At 35.8% G+C, this 23897-nt stretch overlaps 1 protein-coding gene across 1 annotated transcript in view; it reads right to left on the bottom strand.

Annotated features, from left to right (window-relative positions):
- The window catches only part of NKAIN3 (sodium/potassium transporting ATPase interacting 3), a gene marked incomplete at both ends in the record, with an annotated part of 372961 nt that overhangs the window by 5519 nt on the left and 343545 nt on the right, over positions 1-23897 (bottom strand). The window contains one exon of the mRNA XM_084282732.1: positions 16009-16069. Within this exon, the coding sequence (XP_084138858.1) occupies positions 16009-16069 (61 nt within the window). The remainder of the gene's footprint in view (positions 1-16008; positions 16070-23897) is intronic.

Genomic DNA, 23897 nt, shown 5'->3' with positions numbered 1-23897 from the left:
ACAAGCTGCCTTAAACTGGTATGGAAATCTTAACTATGGTCTCTGCTACTGAACTCTCTTCTAATTTTATTAGTGTTTTGACAACCAAGATATTCATATCAGATGTTCAGATTTTTTATTCTCTAAGGATGCAGCTGCCCAATAAGATGAAAGAAGTCTGAAGAACATCAAAGATGTTAGGAGGTGAAGGTGGCTCAAACCTTCTCATCCCAGTTTCCCCAGTCCTTCTGAATCAGAAATCTTTCCAAAACATTTTCCATGCCATGTCTTTGGCAGCTATTTAATCCCACTATTGAAGTTAAAAGGCAGGCTGGCTGCCTGGTTACATGTATTTTCTTAAAGGAAATATTTATCAATCACTTTCAGGTCATTAAGGACTCATGCCCATTACAGGGTAAAAGTTCCTGGTAGAATATGGTCATCACCCATAAGGTCTATAGAAAAAAATACTTATCTTGAGTACTTAACACTAACATGGAACCAGAAAAAGCAGCAAATATGTAGGGATTCTTTCTTTTAGGCTTAAGCAAACACCATTTTTTCATGATGTGCTATCTGCAAATCCATACTTGAAGCTTGAGTTGTTGAGGACTAGTTTTCCATTTTGGTTTAAAATGTTTTACTGTATTCTTTCTAAATACATATCAAAGCTTCATCTGTTTAGCAAAGCAAATCAGCTTGGGCATCAGACATCCCATACATGTCTGCATGGCTACAGCATATATTATTCTTCTGCCAGGCTGTCCTAATGAAATATTTCTGATGATGCATTTTCTTCTTTCTTTTCTTCTTTCTTCAGAATAGGTCACTATTCTGTTCCTCATTTTTCTTAAATTTTGTCTTGATGACTAAAATACTTGACTAATGACTAATGTCTAAATAACTTGTCATTTATTTGTGGAAAAAAATCATATGGAAAATATATCTAAAACCACTTCAAACAAATAAAGCTTCCCCCTCCCTCCCTTCTTCCCCCAAGGCTTGTATTTAAAGGTGTTATTGCTAGTACTAAAATAAGATTGTTTCAAAGAAAGTGAATGGTAGCTTTCTTTCTGCCTATGGCCAAAGAAAGTTACAAATGATTCCTATTTGTAACTTCTTATTCCTTTCAATATGGATGATAATAAACTTGGTACAAGTATTTTCCATATAGAATTTATATATCATTATAGTCTTTTTCGTACAGTAAGAAAATTAGAAAAATGAAGAATCTTAGCTCACTCGATTTCACTAATTATTAATTTTTTCCTCTCTGGCACCCTTTCTAATTTAATCTCCTTTGAAGCAGAATGCTCTGGGATTTTTATTATTTTTTTTTTCAATAGAATGGTTTGAGTTGGAAGGGACCTTAAAGATCATCCAGATCCAAATCCTTGCTATGGGCAGGAACACCTCCCACTAGATCAGGTTGCCCAAAGCCCCATCCAGCCTAGACTTGAACACTTGAACACAACAACTTCTCTGGGTAACCTGTTCCAGTGCCTCACCACCCTCTGAGTGAAGAATTTCTTCCTTATATGTAATCTCTCTTTTTCTTACCATTAATTTTCTTACCATACTGCATTTATACAAATTAAGCTGGTAGAGGAAAATAATCCATACATAGAAGATGATAAATACCCAGAAACTACACCTACCAATTAAGTTCATATAGTAACAAGACAGAGACAATGCCAATGAGGTTTTGCTATGCATACCCAGTCAGTCCTCTAAACTGGCAGAATAGTCAAGAATAAAGACTTAAATATAGAAGGCTGCTACAATTTCAATCCCATCTCCTAACACACGATCTTCACAATAAATGTGTCCAAGCTGACTTCAGAAGAGATAGAACTCTGAATTTGCTTTTTGAAGATATGCTTTGATCTTTTTTGGTAGTTTGATTCAGGAAGATATGTTATGTATTAGTGTGGCTTTATATTGCTGCTGAGTTTGGTGCCAGAAACTACACACCTCTTTAAAAAATGTTTAGTACAGATGCTAGGACCAACTGGAATTGATTTATTCCATTTAGAGTTCATTGCTAATTCACAAGTTAGGTGTTTTGTTCCTTTATTGTTAATTTTTCTTTTTTTTTTTTTCTTTTTTTTTTTTCTTTTTTTTTTTTCTTTTTTTTTCCCTGTCAGTTGAGTCCCACATGGCTCTATTTCTGGATTTTGTTCTTTGTATACATACCAATTGCTGTTTGCTCCAGTTATTTGTCAATATGATCCAAATATTTACTTTAAGCCAACATCTAACTCTTCCTGATTATTGTATATCTAAGAATATCTCAGCTGCTGTTTCTAACCTTAACTACAAGACATGAACATTTTAGTATGCAAAATTAATGTCCCTTATATAATGTATAACCTGTTCAATTCTACTGAATAATTAAAGATAAACTTCCTAGAGCAAAGTATTTACAAATCAAATAGTTGGCATAAAGCAGTGCTTTTCAAAACACTTGTGACATTTGGAGTTTCTGTATTGGAATTTCTTTTGGATTTCTGTACATAGAAGAAAGTTCATGTCATCTATTCATGACAGAAGAATATTAACATTATTTTAATAATTTAGGTTATGGGACAGGAGGGACCCTTTTAATCATTGAGTGATTCTGGATTTTTATTCCCACTTTTCTAGTGATGGAAGGCTGTTCTTGAACTTTGCTGCTAGCAACCTCTGTGACATAGTATTTGCTTCACATTTTTCTATCTTCACTGCTCTTGTGAAGATTGAGCGGGAGTGAGCTAAGGATGTTCAGGATAGTACACCTGTGTGCAGTTCACAGAACAGGACTCAAGTGAGAGAGGCACCACAAGATGCTGGCACTCTGCTCCTCGAGCCTCGGCTGTGGAGAGGAACAGCAAACCAGGTGGGTCTTAGAGGTGATGGAAAACAGACACTGATAAGGACTGGGGAGGGTGAGCAAAGTTTTCTGCAATTCAAGAAGCCAGAGACCTGGCTGGGACTCAGAAGAGAAGAGTGGTTCTCCAACTGCATGGACACAAAGGGAGGAAATGTTATTAACCTCTCATTTTTATTCTGTATGATCTAGTAATTTTGAGTTTGCTATTTAATTGTACTAGTTTATAATCTCTCTCTCTCTCTCTCTCTCTTTTTATTTTATTTTTTTTAATTTAGTGTTGTTTTCTTTGGGAGTTCTCAATGAAAAGATTTGTACACATCTACTTCAAAGCTCTAGATAACTGCAGTTCTGTCACATTCAGGCCATGTTGCAATTTTTTTTTTTTTTAATGGTGATATTTTCAATATAGGGCTTAAAAATCTGCTTAATGACTCTTCCTGTTAATTTTTTTTGCAGTCACTCAGGAAAGTCTCCCTTTTTCCTGACCCTTCCTTACTGTCTAGTAGCTAACTGCTGTGGTCCAGTTACAGCCTACCATCTTTAAGTTGACAAACTAGATAATGTGAACTTGACAAACCTGGTGAAATTTATTTCCATTAGTATGAGAGTTCAGGTATGAGGTTTTGTAGCAAAATATTGATCTTGCATTTTCTTCTCCATAGTATCAGGCACACTAACATTGAGTAACTTTGTTTTACGTTTCAGATTGTACTGGGTTTATGTGACAAGGTTTTGTTAGGGAAGGGCTTCAGGAGTGGCCTCTGTCAGCAGAGCCCAGCAGCCACCCCGTATCAGATCAGAGCCAGCTCCAGACAGCTCCAAAAGGGATCTGCTGCTGGCCAGAGCCGAGCCAGGGAGTGATGCTCGTTTGCCCTCTGGGAGAGCAGATTGAAGGAAGGAGAAAAAAACTGCTGCACAACAGCAGCTGGGAGATTGAGGAGTGAGAAGCAGCCCTGCAGCCCCCCCAGGTCAATGCACCAGGAGGACAGGAGGTGCTCCAGGCAGGGAGCAGCAGTTCCCCTGCAGCCTGTGGAGAGGCTCCTGATGGAGCAGGCTGTCCCCCTGCAGCCCATGGGTCCCACATGGAGCAGATCTCCATGCTGCAGCCCGTGGAGGAGCCCTTGGTGGAGCTGGGTCTGGGGGGACCTGCTGCCCTTGAGAGAAGAAGAGGGGGAGTGAGAGAGCGGTTATAGTGCAGCAGCCCAGCAGGGTAAAACCACCACACAGATGAAGCAGTTTCCACTTCCGAAAACCTCCTTTTCATTTATCATCCTGCGTTTGACTCCATGAGCATCTCTGAAGCTCTGCATAGAAATCCTGATTTACCAGATGACATTTGCTCCTTATGGTCAGGCACTGTGTAAATTCCCTCCTTTGCAAATTCTGCTCACAGCATAGACATGATCATCATGTGTAGTGATGGTCTGCCTCAGTCCTTGAGGAGGTAGATCCCAACGTCTTCCATGGTTTCAGCATCTTTAAACTCCAAACTACCTTTTTTTCCTCTGCTAAACAGACAAAATTACCTCCAGCACTGATAGAACGTTCCTTTCCTCATGCTAGCAGAAACTCCCACATTCTCCTTCTTTGACCAACCAGCAGGTAAGCTTGTGGTCCTACTGTGCCTTCTTTGAATTCAGGTCTACAGATCAGAAATAGAACTGGATAAACTCCTGTGATCATTATGTCTTCTTATGACTATGATTATGTCTTCTCCTTTCTATGTTTTATCTCTCTGGATGAGCAGAAACTAGTGACCTCTGGTCTTCCCTTTGTTTTTGCCCTTGGTTTTTCAAGCCAGCAAAATAATCCTTCTCTTGATTTGTGTCAAACCAGCATTCTCCAGTCTCTGTAAATGCATTATTAAGTTCTTTTATGGTGCCCTCGGTCTTCCCTAGAATAAGATCATCCACTATGCTCCATTTTAGAGCTGTTGCAGAAGCACCTGGTAAGTCTTCTACTTAATCACACCCAAGTGCATCAGTGAGCACTGGTTTGTCTCTGTAAGTGCTTTTCTGCAAATGGGCAAACCTACTGTACCTCATATGTTTATTGCTTTTCTCTGCCTCTTTCTTCATCTTCAAGTTGTCTTGCTGATCTCTTATCCTGGCATTTTTCCTGGCGTTACCATCGTTCTCACTAATTAAGCTCTTCTCACTCAAGGTAGCTCTTCAAAAATACCCAATATATATGATTACATTCTCAGCTATGAAAATAGACCTAAGAATATAGAGCAGTAAAAACCTGGAGCTTACGATGGCCAGTGGATGATGGACACTTCTTATGATGGAGTGGAAAAAAATAAATGTCCTTTGTGTCAGAAAACATGATGGCTAGGAAAATGGTTTTCTCATTGTTAGAAAGTTTGTATCATTTCATATTAGGAGAAAGATGAATGTGCAAAAGGGGAATAGAGTATGTAGCAGGATTAATACTCATTTTGAAGCCATCAGTGAATCAATCTGTTAATGATAAAGAAAGATAATTCAATACTGACTTCATCAATAAAAAATTCTCTTCCTGAAGAAAGATGAAGTAAAAAATACATTTTTATGAAAGCCTTGTGAGTCTTGAATTACAATCGTACAAAATAGCACATTGTCCTGATTAATTGTAATGATTATGAAGGAAAAGAAAATGTGCAGAAATCAATGCCAAGGAATAAGAGTCATCTTATAAATGGTGAGAGTAACACAGCATTATTTGGTTTTGCTTCACCTAAACTGTAATATTGAGAAAAACACAGATGTACTGAGATTAAATTTCAGCTAACAAAACGAACTGTATTGAAACAGTCAATATTTACTGTTTCAAGACAAAAGAATGTAAAATGAAGTTTGAATTGAGTCCAGCTATGTCCTAAATCACGGAGGATTCATAAGAAAAGTCTTGTTATGATAAAGAGCTAATAAAACACATAACCAACACAGATTAACTGCAATAAATATAATACAGTCAACAGTAGGCTCAACATGAGGCAGCAGTGTGCCCTGGCAGACAAGAAGGCAAACCACATTTTGGGGTGTATTAAACACAGCACAGCCAGCCAGTCAAAAGAGGTGATTCTGGTAAGATATTTAGCATTTGTGCTGCATCACCTTGAGTATTGTGTGCAGTTCTGGGCTCTGCAATATAAAAAGGATGTTTTTATACATCCTTCCAAGGATGTATACAGGATGTATACAGGTTGTATACAAAGATGTATTTATACATCCTTTCAAGGAATCCCTTTCAAGGGATTCAGGGACACCTGAATGTGTCCAGAGGAAGGCAACAAAGCTGATGAAAGGGCTTGAAGGGATGCCCCATACGGAGAAGATGAGGATCTTTGGGTCATCTAGTCTGGAAAAAAAGGCTAAGAGGTGACCTCACTGCTCTCTGCACCTTCCTGAGGAGGGGAAGCAGAGAAAGGTGCTGGCCTCTGCTCCCTGGGAACCAATGACAGGACATGTGGTAACAGCACAAAGCTGTACCAGGGGAGGTTCAGACTGGACATTAGGAAAAATTTCTTTACCACGGAGGTAAAGACACTGGAACAGGCTTCCTAGAGAGGTTGTTGAAGCCCCTTGTCTGTCAGTGTTCAAGAGACATTTGAACAATATATATTTTAATTATATAATATGCTTTAATTTTTGGTTAGTCATGAAATAAATGGTCAAGCAGTTGGACGCAATGATTGCTGAAGGTCCCTTCAAACTGAGCTATGCTATACTATGCTATGCTATTCAATTCAATTCTATTCTATTCTATTCTATTCTATTCTTGAAAAGTAAGTTTTCTATGGAGAGGTGATACTTTTTATGACCAGCAGACCCAACTGGAAAACTGTATTTGCTAAATCAACAGATTTAATAAGACAACATCTCTTGTTATAAATCCCGCTTCTTTTATATCCTGAAAATTAGGACTATTGAAATACTACAACTAAAAAAATTTGAAAAGTACAAAATATAGACAACAATTCATGGCTTACAAATAGGAGGAAGTTAGAAGGATTATTTTATGAAGGGTTGAAAGCCTGATGGCATCAGAGACTCAGTACACAGAACTAAATAATAAATTACAGTAAAAATCAATAGGATTAAAAAAAAAAAAAAAAGGATTTGCAAAAAATATTTTAATATGTTGTTTTTCTTTGTGGTTCTTCTAACAAATCTTTGTGATGCCTTATTTGTATGGGTCTTTCTCTTGCTTTGATATTGTCATTAATCAACATTGGTATCCCTTCCTTTTCCAAGAAAAAAATTACGACCTATCTTGGTTAAACATGCTGGTTGTCTTTAGGTTTACTAGATTTAGAACTGAGACAGCTACAATTATGGATAACTAATTCTTATTTGTTTAACTTTGCTATACTTGGGGAAAGAACATTACCAAATACATTATCTTCCAAAATTACCTGACTGTGACTGTGACATAGCTAGATTTAATGTATTTCACTGAGTTGTGCTGGTTAGCCACCTCTTAGAATTTGTACTGTAGCTCCTTTGCAAAGTAATTGTTCAAGTGGTCTGTAAGGCAATCATGTTCATATATACATTGGGAAACATTACATGCAATGGGACCCATAGTATATCAAAACAAGAAATGAGCAGCTTTGGCTTTTTTTTTTATTTATTCTTTTTTTTTTTCTTTCCTTTTTCTCCTTTTTTTTTTTTTTTTTTTTTTTTAATACTGTATTTCAAAGCTTAGTATTGATAGACAGGAATTGAATATAAATCTCAGCTTCAGGGAAATTTAGTGACAGTCTCTTCTCTCATCTGGTCAATATGGATCTGTTCATTTTTGAGGTTATTGTCTGCAAGGAAGAAAAAGGGAGGACATTTCTTTCTTATAAGATGAAACTTCAGTGTCACTCTCTCAGACCAGACGTAGGCATAAAGGAAAAGACATTGAGAATTCTGACCACCTAAAAAGCCAGTTCATCCTTCTGAGCCTTCTGAGCCTGTCAAACACATTGAGATATTTATAACGGGAAGCAGTTATATATTTGTCTCAATTGTAACTGTTCAGCTCACTGAATCCCCAGATTTCTTACCAGTGTATTACCAAGATAATTTATGGCCAGCTCCCTGCTGGTGTAGGGCTTCATTAAATGTGTATCCTCTTTGACTTGGTATGCCACCTCCATAACACAGGCCCACCACTAATTCCATGCTTACACATCTCACACTAAAAACATGAATTAAAGCTGTTACAATATAGATCTCTTAGGTATGATGTGGTAACTAGCCTAAGGGAAATTCCCACTCAGGCAACAAAAACAATGAAATGGATCTTATTTAAGCTGAGGCCCAGAAACTGGAAGAACCCATCTACCTGTATCTTAAGACTTGGAGGAGATGGTATTTATAGGGAAGTACAGGAGTCTGAAAAGTTTCCTTTCAAGCTCTACAAATTAAAACAGACACAAAGCTGTTGCCATTTAGAAATGAAAAAGTAAGAAGGTTGCAACTGGAAGTGGAAAATGGATTTGGAAAGAGATTTAATTTTAATGGAGAAGCTGGGTGAAAGCTAGGGGCAGGAGCAGGCACCACTTAGGCCTGTATGTGATGTCAAGTGGAAAGCTCAGGAGAGGGATGCTGGATGCTGGAGTAAGATTGATTTAACAATAGATGCAATTTAAGTGAAAAGGCTAAGGTGCTGGCAACAGAAGGTTGAGATGGCATCCATTTAAAAGCAGATCTAATTTAAACAGAAAGGCCAAGGAGGTGGAAGGTGGAGACTAAAATTAAATCAATATTGAATTAGCTAAGTAGAAGCTTGAATCAAATCTGCTAGTTTAAAAAAAAGGGCATACTGTGAGTATTTGGGGACCAAGGAATGGACCTAAGAAATGTCAACGAGCTGTCAGTATACAATATATTGCCTCTAAATTGAAATTGTATTTCCATTTTAGTAAGAATATTATTTATTACAGTAGTAAACCAAGAAATCTTAAAGGAAGGTGTAAAAGGAAAAATGCATTATTATAATTATATACCTATTTGAAGCAAATTGTCTTTTAGGTATATATTAATCTATGTATATATATACCTGGGGTATGGTATATAGTATTCAGAATCACAGAATCACAGAATTGTCTAGGCTGGAAGAGACCTCAAGATCATCGAGTCCAACCTCTGACCTAGCACTAACAAGTTCTCCACTAAACCATATCGCTAAGAATCAACAACAGAAATGTTTGACATTAATTACATTTGCAAAACAGGAAAGTATAAGGTAGTAATGAACTAGCCTTTAAATGCTGTCCTTTCTAGTTATCAGTCTGGAAACCAACTAAAGGCTAAGGGGAGTTTGTATTTACCTATGTTTGGAACAAAATATGTGTGTGATATATATATATCAACACACACACACATTCATACACATATACACATTCACCTACATATATATATGTTTATCTATTTATTCATAAAGGTTGGCCCATTTATTCATAAATTTATTCATAAATTGGCCCATATATGCCCTGGTAGTGTTCTGACACATTTCTCTGTTCAGAGAAATATGTTAGTACGCCCTGCAAAAAATAAATCAAAAATATTTTGCTTTCCATAAAAATATTTCTAAATGTTTAAATGAAGGCCCATTTAAACATTATATATATATATATATGTATGTATATATATATATATATACACACACACACACACATATATGCTACTGCTCTCATCTATTAATATTCTGTGGAATATTCAACAAAAATTCAACAAAAATTCTTTGTGATAAAGTGATAAAGTGATAGTTTACTACTGAATTTCAGGAAAAAAAAATCCATTTCATATTTATAGGAAGAATTGTGGATAGGCACTGGAGGACTCTTATAATGAGTGATTTACCCTTATCCTTCAATGAAAAATAAATAAGCTGCTGGCTAGCATGAAAATAGTATCTAGACTATCATCTTCATACCTATGCCAGAAAAGATAGTCAGAGTTTAATGCATAATTAAACTTGGTGATGGCAGAGGAAATTAGAGGCAACCCTACAGTAAAAAATGAGTTCTTTACTGAAGATGTATTAAAATATTTTGTTCAAGTGGTACAGAAACTCAGGGAGAATTTCTTCAAGTTATGTGAGTCGCATATTATAGCAGGCTATGCTTTATCAATGAAAAACTGAATTCATTTATATGTCTTTTAGACGTTGCTACTCTCTCATACTTCATCTACACCCTACTTGGATAAACCTTACATGTTACATTCCACATTAAATTTATAATACTTTCAGGCAGATAAGTTTTGCTGCTGCTAGAATATTCCAGAGCCATGACTTCCCCTTCTGTATATTGTGCACTATCTATTATTTAAAGACCATCTCTCAGCTAGAACAAGGTGTTCTGTAACAGTCCATGAAGATTACATCTGGAAACAAAGACTATTTTGTACATTTTGCTGGAGGACTGTAAAAGCAGAGGATGGAATGGGTGTTTTGTTCTTAGTTGTTTTCCTGAAATGGATTATTCATCTACAGTTTTATAGCAGAATAAAGAAGGGGGAATCACGCCTCCACTGTAATTTATGTATTTATTTATTTATTTTGCCACTGACTTAACTAGGATCAAGATTTCTTCTGGTCTTCAGCATTTATATTGTTTAACAGTTTTTATTTTATGCTACTTCAGAGGTTTTACTTTTGTTTTTCTGAATTATATCTATGTGCTTATTTCCATAGGAACAAGAACAAATGCTTGTTCAGGCAATTGTATAATAAAGTAATGTAAAAAAAAAAAAAAGCAAGAAAAGAAAAGAATGTAGTGTTAATTTAAATAGTATAATGTGCCATATGTATTTGCTCCTTCATTAAATATTTCAGAATTCACTATATCAGTTCAAAATAGGACTGAACATGCATTTTCAGTCAATTCACACATTAAGGCTAATGATATATAGGAAGACACTAACAGGACTGTAAGACCATGGAATATTGTTGCAATAATACGTTTATCCTGTATATTTACTGTACGGGAGAAAGTGGAGTAAGCATGATAGCAAAGAGGTGAGTCTGCATCTAGTCAGTAAACTCCCAACTGGACAGGCCTCTCTTGTGGAAGCTGGAAGCTGACATTTGGCTCCATTAAATTTTTGGTGGGGTTGTCCTGGGCCACCACTGAGCTGAGGGAGCCTCCTGGGTACTTATGGTGGTATTTCTGATCGTATGTCACCTGCTTCTCTTCTCTGTTTTATAGTGGGCATCTACAAGGCAATGACAGCAGCCATTGTCTTACCAGAACTGGTACACCAAATTCTGTGATTTTGTGTCATTCTTCCAGATGAGCAGATGCAAATTTCTTTTCAAGCCTTCCAAAAATACTGATTGTCATTTTGCAGATATGCAAAACCCAGGAGAATACTCTCAACCTGGAAGCTATAGTGCTGTTTGAGAGCCAGGAAGCAAAACTTACCGTCATTTAAAAAGTCTGTGTCAAGCATATTCATCTGCTGGTCAGTAACAGCACATTTTGTTTCAATACCTAAAGTCATTATGGCCTAATAAAGTGGTGAGTGCTAAAGCTCAATGATGATCTTTGGCTACTGTTTGGAAAGTTTCACAAGTACTCATTTTCAGTGAGATAGTTTAAGATAGTCGTCATCTGGGGATGTTTAAATCTGGTAATGCCCAATAGAAGTTTAACGCAGTATCCTCTTTGTTGGTCATCTTTTAAGTTAACTGTTTTATTATAAAAATCATATATTTTTAGGAGTTAAATGGACTCAACCATATTGGAAATTGCAATTGATGTAAAGATATTAGTAGTGGATTCCCAAATACTGCTTAGTTAAGTAAACATGTATATTTATATATAAAGGTAATCACACAGACATATGGATATGTTACTACTATTAGCTACTATGATAGCTCTTCATTCCTTTTGCAAAACATAGCATATTTATAAGAAATTTATCACTGCTGGACCTCCTGTGTAACTACAAAAATTAAAAGCAAATAAAAAATTATCTTGCATTAGATTACTGACAACAGATGCTCAATGATGTGCATAAATGTAATGCCATATGTCAGATAAAGCATTGTGGTAGTTTTTCAGTGTTTTTAATAATTTGGTTTACTTAATTTTTGTCTAATGATAGCACATGGAGGTTCCTATAGATAACGCAGTATAGGGGAAACTCTTCCTTTTTAAAAAGCAGGTTATTGTCTTCTGTTCTGAAATACAGCAGAGATCTAAAAACAACTGGTTCAGGGGAGAGAAAAACAAAAACCATTTTTTTTTTTTTGTTAACTTTGTTCTTGTGGTTTCATTTGTTGAATAAAACTTTTCTTTATGATGAATGGAAGCCCTTTCTCTTATTTTCATTTATGTACAAAAGAGGCTTGAACTTCCTTGGATTGACCTTTTGATATTTCAGTCTTGTTTTTATAATGAATGGTGAAAGAGCGATTGTAGGTTTGTCATAAATCTTCCTCTCTATTTTCATGTCTTTTTCCTTATGCAATTTATATGCAATTCAGCTTCCACTTTACATACTCACGTACAGTACAGAACTATCACTTTTGAGATGTGTCAATGTCATATTTATGAAATAATATTTAGCAGCAATAATGCTATTTTTTCTCAAAGAAAGTCCAGAAAATATTTATAAATTTAAAAACATTTTTAACATTTTTATTTTGCCTAGTCTCCAGACTCCACTTTATTAAAACCATTCTGTAACTCTGACAGGGTGGTAACAAGATTCTGAGTTCATTTTTTGGAGAAAATGATTCACAAACAGGATAGTGACAGGCTTTTATGATTACGGATTTCACTTATTCTGTTCCTTCAAAAGGGCTTATATAGATTGATAGATCTACAAAGATAGAAATGAAAAAATGAAAGGAAGAGATATAAATAGACTTTTTCATTAGGATGAATGATGGAAGGTATTAACCCCACTACAGCAGCGTGCCTTTTACATGTCTTCTTTTTTATTCCTTTTGACCTGCTATCATCTTCTTTCTAAGTAAAAGTTAACTACAGTCTGGAATGTAGGTAAAGGTGAGCAATAGCTGGAAATAAATGTTTCTTCAAGCATTATTACTGTTCAGAGAAGCGTCCATCAGCCAAAATGTCAGCCTCAAAATCCATTTAAGCACTGCACAGAGGCTAAACAGGCAGCTATTATTAATTTTTAAGTCTGCCTGACAGGTTTCAGACCAAGAACTGGGGTTAACTTGATGCACTGAATATTGCAGAATGTATTTAATTAAGGAGGCTGTGACTCTCAGATGGCTGAGGATTTCTTATATGCAAACTACTGCAAAACTATGATAGCTGCATTTACCTAAGAAAGCAACCTGTTGCACCATATTAAAATGCGTAAAATTGCTCTTTCATTACAGTTTCTTGAACTTTTATCCTAATGTAATCATTAAATAGTTTAAACTTGACTATTTTGAAGCACCACCGTACTTCTCTTTTAAATAAATTTTGTTCATTATGCTGCAAGTTAACAATATGAATTTTTCCAGAATAAGCCCTATTCATTTTTATGCTCTCTAGTTAGCAAACCAAATAATTTTCCCACTGTGCCTTGCATGGATGTTTCCTCATTTAAAACATAGCTGTGGAATTAATATAAATGAATTAACATTTGTCTTTAATGTATTTATCTATAAAAATTAAGGATTCTAAAACACAAATAGGCATTAAGACACAAATCAGCCCGAAGTGAGTTACTAAAGAGCTATTTAGTTGCTTCTGACTGGATTCGGGATCTTAGAAAAATATATATTAAAAACCAACAAACTAGAAATTATTTCACTCCACTGGTTGTTAAACCTCCTAGATGTTCTGCTGTTTGCTCCACTTCCAGCACACAACTTTTTTTTCTCTGTCCCAGACAATCCTCTGCTAAATAATAATAAATAATAATAATAATAATAATAATAATATATTCACACAAGAATCTGGAAGATTATAATCATACAAGTGAAAATGGGAAACTGACACAATCCTAATGAAAGATTTTAGGTACTGTTATCTCATTAGCATTTGATATGCTTTATTGTTTAATAAATAAGTCAATTGTCCATTCTCATTGATTTAAATTTCCGTTGATATCATACAGCATGAAACTCTCAGAAGATGGTGACTCAACAGTCAGAGGATAGAGGGTCTGGGGTAAATGCATTTTGTAAGTGAATAAGGCCATTACCTTGACAATAACCCTCTTGTGGGGCCCCAAATGTAAACTGCTTATACTCTTTATCAGGTGATGGTATTTTCCAAGAATATGCTATATTCTTTGGTCTGAGTTTTGTATTTCTTTCACGCATACCTAAACACTGATATGTGAAGCACACTATGAAGGACTAAACAAACAAACAAAATATATAAAACACCTATGGAAAAAGTAAAGTATAGATATCTGTGTCTAGATATAGACACAGATATAGATATCTGTGTCTGTATGCGTGCGTGCACATAGAGGCAGCATTGCTTTTCTAAAAGTACTGTAGCCTGTGTCTTTCTTATGAGTTTGCCAGACTTCCTGATCATTTAATGAAGCCTCCCCATTACATTTTGTTAGCAGTTGTCTCATACACAAAGTTTCCCGACATCAATACGAAGCCTTAGATTCTGTCATGACTCACCACAGCTGTATGAAAAGAACATTTGTCTCTCCGTTTCTCTGTAGTCTTTAGTCCACATCTCGTATATCTTGCTGCCACCCTCACCTTTGGAGCTATCCTATACTACCAGTTCCTGACTAATCAGCACTTCGTAGCTTTCTAAGGGAGCGTTGTTTAGGCTTCTGCTCCTCCTTAAGACCTACATTTTATGTTGCTTCTCCAAGTGTTCATATTTCTCATTTACTGCTCCAGGTTCCTTTAGCCTTTTCAAAATGAACAATGTGTACAACAATTTAATGACTTCCTCCCACTAAATATTATCTGAGAATTTCTTTGCTATATTTACTTGCCATTAGAAACCTAAATGAAAGCATGAAAATAGATTTGACGCTAATAACTGTCACATTAGGATGGAGAACTGAACACAGTATTGTTTGTAACAGTGGAAAAATATATTCACACTGTTTTCAGTCAAAAAGTCTGTTTTTCCATCACAGCCATGAATTACCTGAATTATGTTTTCAATAAGATTTTCAAGATATTACCAAATACTTTCTTAAGACATGAGTTATTTTTTTGTACTCTATTTATCTCACCCACTGGTGCTATTCTATGCAGAAACAAAACAACTATGTTAAGATTTATGAGTAAAACTTTAGGAATAAATATTTGGTTGCATATTATTTATCCTATAGCTATAAAGGTGTTTTTTTTTTTTTTTTTTTTTTTTTTTTCCCCTAAAGGCAGGTATACTGCTTAATTCCTTACATATGAGAGGAGGTAACTGACACAAACACATCCTTTTATTTTAAATAATTTTGTTCTTCTGCTTGCTCCTGTTTGCTCATTCAATATCATTGCAGTTTCACTACTGTTTTTAAGAATACTTATGATAGTCATGTGCTTATAGCAAGTTTGTTAGGCAGTTCTCACAGTCACTTTTCACACAGCTTCCTACCAAAGCATTCAACATATTCATATTTTTCCAAAGACCATTTAATTGTTTTTGATAAATGCTTTTTAAAAGATATTCACATTTTCAAACTCTGAACAATATATGCGTATGTATATAAGTGTTTTCTTGATAAAAGCATGTTAACAACATGGAGTCAACATTTCTGATGTGTGGTCTAGTTACTTTTAAGTGCTGAATAGGTCTATCTAATTATTGATGAGAGTAATACAGTACACTGTAAATGGCTTGACCTGTCATCTGCATTAACTTTACTGCCGATAAAACTGTCATTTGGAAAAACAGACTAAATGTCTTCAGAAGCTTTGGTTCAAATTTAAATATACATATAGAAAAACTCATGTATATATGCAGCATGGATCACATCCTTTTCAGCAGTTTGACTGGTTCACAGATCCCTACAAACAAGTTCAATAAGTATAATCCTGACACTTGTAGTACCTAAATACTACAGTGTAAGTATGGGTTTGAGCAAAATTTGTTGTGTACATGACTGTCATATTCTGCCATTTTTACAAACTTTGTTCTTCATCTTGGTAGTTAATGCAAGACTAAGTCTCACCCCAGGTACTGTAGCTCCAGAGATGGATAGGTGTGTATCAGTACTTACAGCTGTCCTCTTCCTCCATGAAAATACTGATCACGTAACAGGCATACACAAATCCAATCAGCTGCATGAAAGAAAAGGAAAAGCAATCATTAGAACACTCTGAACACTTATTAAGCTTTTATTACAATGCTATATAAATACAGGTATTACAGCTATATTTAGAAAATATTTGCTTCCATTTCCTGAATTTATATGTAAATTTCAGAGCAAGTGGTCACAAACAGCTAAATTAAAGAGACTTTCTCTTTTTTTGCACATTACATTATATTTTAAGATCTTTTTCTCTTTTCTAGCCCCACTGAGATCATCACTGATGAATGCTACTACAAAACATTAGGTCTGAACATCATGTTAGAAAGTGCTTGGATCTTGATCTTTAGCTACTATGTACATTTCTTTGTTTGTTGAATACTTCTGTGCTCATGAGGCTCAGTCAACATTCATTGCTGAGGGCCCCCTAAGAACCTAATTAAGATATAAAAAAGATAAAATATTTACTGAGTGCTATAGAATTAAGTTATAGTAAAGGTATTACAGAATCCACAAGAGATGTCATTTGTCTTACATAAAGTGATCCAGTGAAGGACTGCTTGGCCAAAGTTTAATTTGATATGTGAAAAACCATAATTTAGCTAAACAGTAAAGTTGTGTTATGATTCATCTGCATTAGGAAACACCTTATCAGAAGGACCTATCTGTAAACCACATTCACTATGCATGAAAAGAGCAGACGCATTTCCTCAGAGGACAACACCAGCAAAATCATGCCATTATTTTAACAGGAGCTCCCATAAGAACTTTCTTCCCTGTCCAGATCTGTGTCACTTGTGCAACTGAGAGGAAGGGATTAAAATCTTAGGACCAGGGAATAGACACTCTGCTCATTAGCTTTTAATACAGACAAAATATTTTCTTACGACCATCACCAAAGATGAAGAAAATTCCACTGGGAAAGAAAACATAATAAACTGCACTGCCCAGACACGTCCATGCTTCAGAAAATATTGTTTGTGCAGCTGTACACAATTTGTGCTATCTGAAAGCTTTGAAGAGGCTGTTCATGAAAGATTTCTAAAATAACCTAGAGATTAGTGTTTTTTTTTTTTTTTTAAATCTTTTTGTCTGATCCATTCAAAAAAAAATTCTAATTAAAATAGTTCCTTTAAGGGTGTCATGGATCGACCATCTGAGAAGGAGGTAATTTAATAGCATCTAGACAGGTATAAGCTCCTTCACTGGCACAGAAATCATTCCAACCTGCTTTCTTCTTGAGCTATACCAGGAGCTTTACAAGCAGCTCCAAGATCCTCTCTGCAGACAAAAAGCTTGTCCACACAAGAGAATTCAGGGAAGTTAGGATGAATTAACTAAAGCTGTGAAATCAATGCATGTAAGATAAAGCACATTAAATCCCTGTGTGGCCTTTTCCATTCAGAAATAAAGTGGCCTCAGTTCACTGCAGCTTAATCCTCCTCCAAGGGATTAATCTTCCCCATGGAGAATTAAGCTTCAGTACACCCAGGCCAAGTTCCGTGTGAATGAGAGCTGTCACAGCGTTGCAGCCCAGTCCTGCCAGCTTCCTCTCTTGGGCATTCACCTCACCGATGTTTTGGGAAAATGAGCCAGTAAGTCTAATCCAGCTTTCCTCTCGCTTTGAGCAAGCTGCAGCTTCCTTAGCTTTTTTGGGAGTCATATTTACTGGGAGAAATTGTCACAGCCTTTATCAGGTGGGTATTGGATCGAAGTGTCTTTCACATAGGTTAACTGAAGCACAATTATATAAAGGCTTTCAAGGGATAAAAAAAAATCATATTGTATTTGAGGTATATTGCTTGTGCCACCCAAACATTACACATAGATTAAACTGCTGTTGCATTAAGTATCATACAAAACAAACAAACAAACAAACAAACCAGAAAATGAGTGGCTTTTCAAGAGGAAATGTCACCTGCTTATCTGCTTATTTACAGTATTTCCAGGTCAGCACTGACAGTGTGAGATTTGACTAGACACGTCACTTGGGTTTGTTTCTTCTCCCTAAGTATGTGACTGAAATATTTCGAAGAGAAAAGCTGCTCAATAAATAATGAACACAATAAAAATGAATTGTACAGCTTTTCAGGACAATAACAATTCATGTAAAACGTGGTATCAAAAAAAAAAAAAAAGAAAAAAGAAAAATCAAAAAATCAATAAAACAGATTAGACAATTTTAAATGGACCTGTCCTAGTAATTCTCCCTCTTTTATGCCTCTAGATGAGGTTACTAGCTATATCATACAACATTTGAAGACTATAGGCCACGATTAAGTAGAGTTAAGCATACATAAGAGACTGGATATGAAGGGAATTGCAAGTGGTCACAGGCATCGCAGCAATGATGCCCAGCAAGTTGGCAGTGCAGCTTGGCATGAGCCCTGGATTGGGGGTCACCTCTTGCTTTGTGGAATATCTTGCAGGAAGCACATATTTTTTGTGCTATATAATGTGTACTGTTATCATTCTAGATATAGGCTACAACTTCTGGCAGTTCTTCCGCACCATTCCCATAACAGTATTTGGAATCTGACTACAGAAAAGACCACGTTTTTATCTGTGCATCACCCTTTGCTGTCTGGCTACTCCATGGTGTAGGCTAGCTAAAGCTGATGACTGGGTGTCCTCACCCTCTGCCTTCAGCAGTAAATCCTAAATTTGCTGAGCTTCAGAGCACCCTGAAAACATTACCTCTTCTTCCTGATGTGAGCAAAGAATGGCGGTACAGACAGAGCATTGGAAATAGGAGTGACAGTTCAGCCCACAGTCTTTGTGGGTTGAATGTTTGTGAAGGAAGCTCAACGATTTAGAATTATTTACCGTTATCCAATTCTGTATTTTGTAATTTTTTTGTACTCAAACTTGGTGAGAATGCTATTTCCACCTCTCGTCCTCCCAGCACAGGAAGAGATTTCCACTCTCATAGGTAACAACCTACTTGACACAAAGAAGAAAGCTACAGGGAAAAATACTCTGTGAGGTCTTCCCTCCAAAAAAGTATGAGGTTTGGCAAACCTGATTGTTTTAGCAGTCATAACAGCTTACATCTTGCTCTTTCAGTAGATCTTAAAGTAAACCTTTTGCTACTGCCTTTAGAGTTTGAAACATGCTGTTGTAATGTCTTTGTCTTATTTATGGCCTTATTCTTGAAGAATCAGCCATCTCTTTCTGCTTCTTAGTATTTCTTTTTATTTCTTAGCATTAGTAGATAAATATTCCTCAATCAGACAAAAATCGATATTACATATTATGTTTATGGCATATACTGGTTTAAAAGATAGACTTTCCTCAACCTGATTATCAATTAATACCTAGAGAAGTAAAAAAAATATATTTAGCCATGCTCATTTTTTTTTTTTTTTTTTTTGGAGAAAAAGGAAAAATCAGGTCTTTAATCACAGTGGGAAGTATAAAAATCCACCATATTTCAAAAACAACTGTCTGTAATCAAAAGGTAGAATGCATATTTCTGAAAGAATACAACAACAAAGAGAGAAAAGAGCCCTTTGACATTAGTTGTTAGGTATAGGTGATCAGTGGTGGACAGCAATATTTGGCTTGTAACTAACATACTTGTAATTATAGCTGGGTAACTGATATCTACAGTACAATTAGTAGGAAGTGATGAAGTGGGAATATAACCTTCTGCAGTTTAGATCTCTTTTCAGAACCTTAAACAGAGCTACAGCCACCACAGTGTGAATATTTTTATAAATGAATTAATTAAAACCTCTTCTTTTGCTTTATTGATGGACACACTAATAAAATATTTATTCCAACAAATTACTTTTGCTATCTTGATTAACCCAGCTGCTGTTTAATTAATAACGTTATGCTCATGTGAACCCATCCAGCCATCACATTAATTGCCAATTTGCAGTGAGCTGATTGATGCGAACTGCCTGGTTTCTTGATATTGGAAATGTTGGCTATTGGCCGGGCACCAAGTGATAGACATAAATGTGTGTTCCCTGATAACTAAAGAAACCATGATGCAAATGACCCGAAAGATATTTAATTTTCTTATCTTGTATTTCAGTAATCATTCAAGGGGACAAATGAAGTGGTTGGAACAGGATGTCCAAAGCATCAAATATCGCTAGCAATGAGAGGTGTATAAATGGGAACCTAGGGCTTGATCCAGACAGCAATTTAGATTCCAAAGTGGAACGTTAGAATCTAAGCAAGTATTGAGACCCCTGACAGCATCTAGTCCATCTTTCAGAAAAATAAAATAACCCTCAGAAGAGTCAAACATTGGCCATGGTTGGATATGAGACACTGAGTGCTTCTATGAAACCACCAATATTTTGGTACAAAAAGTCATATTTCTCCAATGACTAGCTGATAAACATTGCTCATATTCCCCACATCACAGTGATCAGGGTGTGGGTAACAATTGTCACCTTGTTTAAGTTGACAAGGACTTTGATGTGGAGTGCACAAAGGGATTTCTTAATAGTGGAACATAGGTACGTTAATATGATGTTATTATGAGGACATTTTATACGTAATTTCTTTTCTCCTGGTACTCTTAGGTAGAAATACTAGACTGTTATTTTTTCCCTATGCAGGCAGTATAGTCTCTAGAGGACATAAATGCTTTAGTCTAACTAAAATCTCTAAGCTTGAGATATGGACATCCGCATGAAATATAAATACCTCATTTAATAGAAGTGAAATTATATTACATAATTGTTCATCATTAACTGTAAGAAGCTGTGAAAACATGTAAGAAATTTAAAAACCTAATCATCTCAGCAAATATATGCTGTGTCTTAATTGCTTTAATAAATGAATATTGTTATAATATATCCTATTAAAAAGAAGAAACAAACTGGGTGTAAAATGTATATTTACTTGTAAATTAATGTATTTTAATAGTTAACAGTTAATGTGTATTAACCTTTCCTTAGAAAAGCAAGGACAAATGCAAAATAAAATTAAAAGTGTTTATTTAAATCAAGGTTATGAACTGCAGACTGAAATATTTTTTTATTAAAATTGGTTATTTAAATAATTTTGATTTAAATCATTTTACCTGGCTTTATCATCATCAGCAGCTGTGGCCTTAAAATCTACTGTCTCAGTATGTGATTACTTTACTATCTCGTTCACACACTGCAGTTCCTCTAGTTCAAAAGAGATATATCAGAGTATACTGGGTATTTAAGATTACATGAAGCAGTGCTCTAGGCTATCAGGTTGATCTTCAAGATCAGATGTACAACAGGACACTTATCACTGTTAAGCTACTACCCAGAGTTTTATAGAGATCTCATTACAAGAAGACGGGACCATCCAAATAGGCTGGTAGCCTGGCTCTCAGAGAATGTACAGGTTATTATAGGTAAACTAGTTTTGGAAGATTCATCCAATCAAAAAGATATGACAACCCTACTTCAAGTTCTTCCTTGTACACTCCCAATACATTCAGGTCATCTCATTGAATATGGATTCATCTTGATTTCATTTGTTGCTCTTGACAGCTAAAAATCATTATTTCTTGTCTATCTGTGCGGTGCTTGAGAAGTGGTGCTTGAGAACCTTATAAATACAAGTCCCATTTTCTGTGAGATATTTCTCTATTGGCTAATTTAGTAACGCATTAGTAAAGCATTAAACCAGAATGTGAGAATTCAGAGGGCTGGAGCACTTCTACAAAAACAGGCTAAGATAGTTGGAGTTGTTCAGCCTGGAGAAGAGAAGGCTCTGGGGAGACCTTACAGAGGCCTTCCAGTAGCTACAGGGAGGCTACAGAAAAGCTGGGGACTTTTTGTCCCACCAAAAAAGCTGGGGACTCTCTGACTCTTTGTCAGGGAGTGTAGTGATAGGACAGTTGGGAATAGTGTTAAACTAAAAGGTTTAGATTAGATATTAGGAAGAAATTCTTCACTCAGAGGGTGGTGAGGCACTGGAACAGGTTGCACAGAGAAGCTGTGGATGCCCCATCCCTGGAAGTGTTCAAGGCCAGGTTGGATGGGGCTTTGGGCAACCTGGTATGGTGGGAGGTGTCCCTTCCCATGGCAGGGGGGGTGGAATTAAGTAATCTTTACGATTCCTTCCAACACAAACCACTCTGTGATTCTATGATTCTATGCATAAGAGAAGCAGGATATTATCCTAGGATGTGTGTGTATATGTGAGTTAGTAAGATAGCAATATGTCTGAGATTATCAAGCATGAAGAATTTATAGCTCCACATATTCCACAGCAATGACAACAGATATCAAAAAATGCAATTTGCAGAAGAGGAATTAGGATCAAGGGTAACAACGTATACAGCTGTAGTTTAATAATAAGTATGCAATATAGCTGCGTGACTATATAATGTATACTGTTGTATATAGTTATCCAGTTTTATAATTATATATATAATTATTCAATATAAATGCTTGATTATATACTATAATTAATTAAATGCTTGATGATACACTATAACAATAGTTTTACACTATATTATAATTATACATAATTTCAAAACAATGCAATTTTTGAATTACAGAAACAGTTTCCAAGTTCTATTTTCTTTGTCTAGAACTAAATGTTGAAATGCACACCAATTTACTGTATAAGTCCCAACCTTAGAGTATTAAGCAATCTAAAAACATAAAAGTAGACCAACAGCTAGAAGTATCTCCAGAAAACATAGTATAGCAGTAAGTTCTGAAGTACACTATTTACTTAATATTCCTAAAAACTATTGGATTTGATTTGAATAAAATCCAGGTACCTAACAATTGTCTAACAATTTCAACTGCATGACCCAGAGCCAGTCTGGTCCAACTGTGCTATTTAGAGTTGTAGTGGAGAGCTCTCCCAGAGGCTACAACTCAGATAGGACTTAAAATGGATTAAGCACTCTAAAAGTTGGTGAGAGGAGTTGATGGGTCCTTTAACTTTATATTGATAGGGGAGAAACAAGTGAGCAGAGATCCTAAAATAAACATGTGTTCTTCAAATGTACATAAAGGTTGTTGTTGGCTAATACTGCAGGAGATAACTCCTCTCAAATGCCATCTACCTAGCACTACAAGGGGAGAACAGCATGCTGGAAAAGACTATGCCTGTTAGTTACTCTGCTTTTTGAAGTCCTGCACAGTATCTGCTCTTCTCTTTTCCTGGTCTCTGTGGGGGCCCTTCATCTTTAAAATAAAAATTGTATTTGACAATCTAATTCTCCCAAGCCAAGATCAGAAGCATTATGATATGCATTTGATCTGGAAATTTATTTCTCCAGCATCTTAAATATAAAACTAACCCTATTGCTCGTTTGCCAAAAAGACCAGTTAAGAGGGAACAGTGCTATGTTGCCAATGTGTGTCCCAGCTTGGTTAGGGTTGAGAAAAACAAGTGAGAGCATTTTGTATTACTTCCCTCTCTCCCTCTCAAGTGTTTATCTTACTTGCAGCTTATTCTCCTTACTTTGTTTTCATTACAGGACCTTTAGAAAAAATATCATATGTTCTTAGAACAGACAGCTGGAGAATTTGGATCAGACTCCTTAATCCAGACCTCTGTATAATTTAGTTTATAGAATTTCATCTAGATACCCTGGTATCCCAGAGATAACATTGTCAGAGCATCTCTCACAGATGAGGTTAGGGAACAGCTGCTCTAGATGAGTTACACCAACAGAAGGAATCTGGGAACATTTGTCCTTGAGACATACAAGAGAAAGAAAAATGCCCCAAGCAATAATCCTATTGACTTGGTTGTCCATCACATGAAAGATATGCTTAAAATTTTGAATGAAATGGAAGTCTCAATATGTAAAAACATTGAACACAGTATTTAAACGTGACTGGCTGGAATATAGTGTTTTATCTTGCAATAAATTAATCAAATGTTAA

This window comes from Netta rufina (genome assembly GCF_964035555.1).
Source record: "Netta rufina genome assembly, chromosome: 2".
Lineage (NCBI taxonomy): Eukaryota > Metazoa > Chordata > Aves > Anseriformes > Anatidae > Netta > Netta rufina.
Note: the sequence above shows the minus strand (reverse complement) of the source record. Positions and strands in the feature narration are given on the sequence as shown.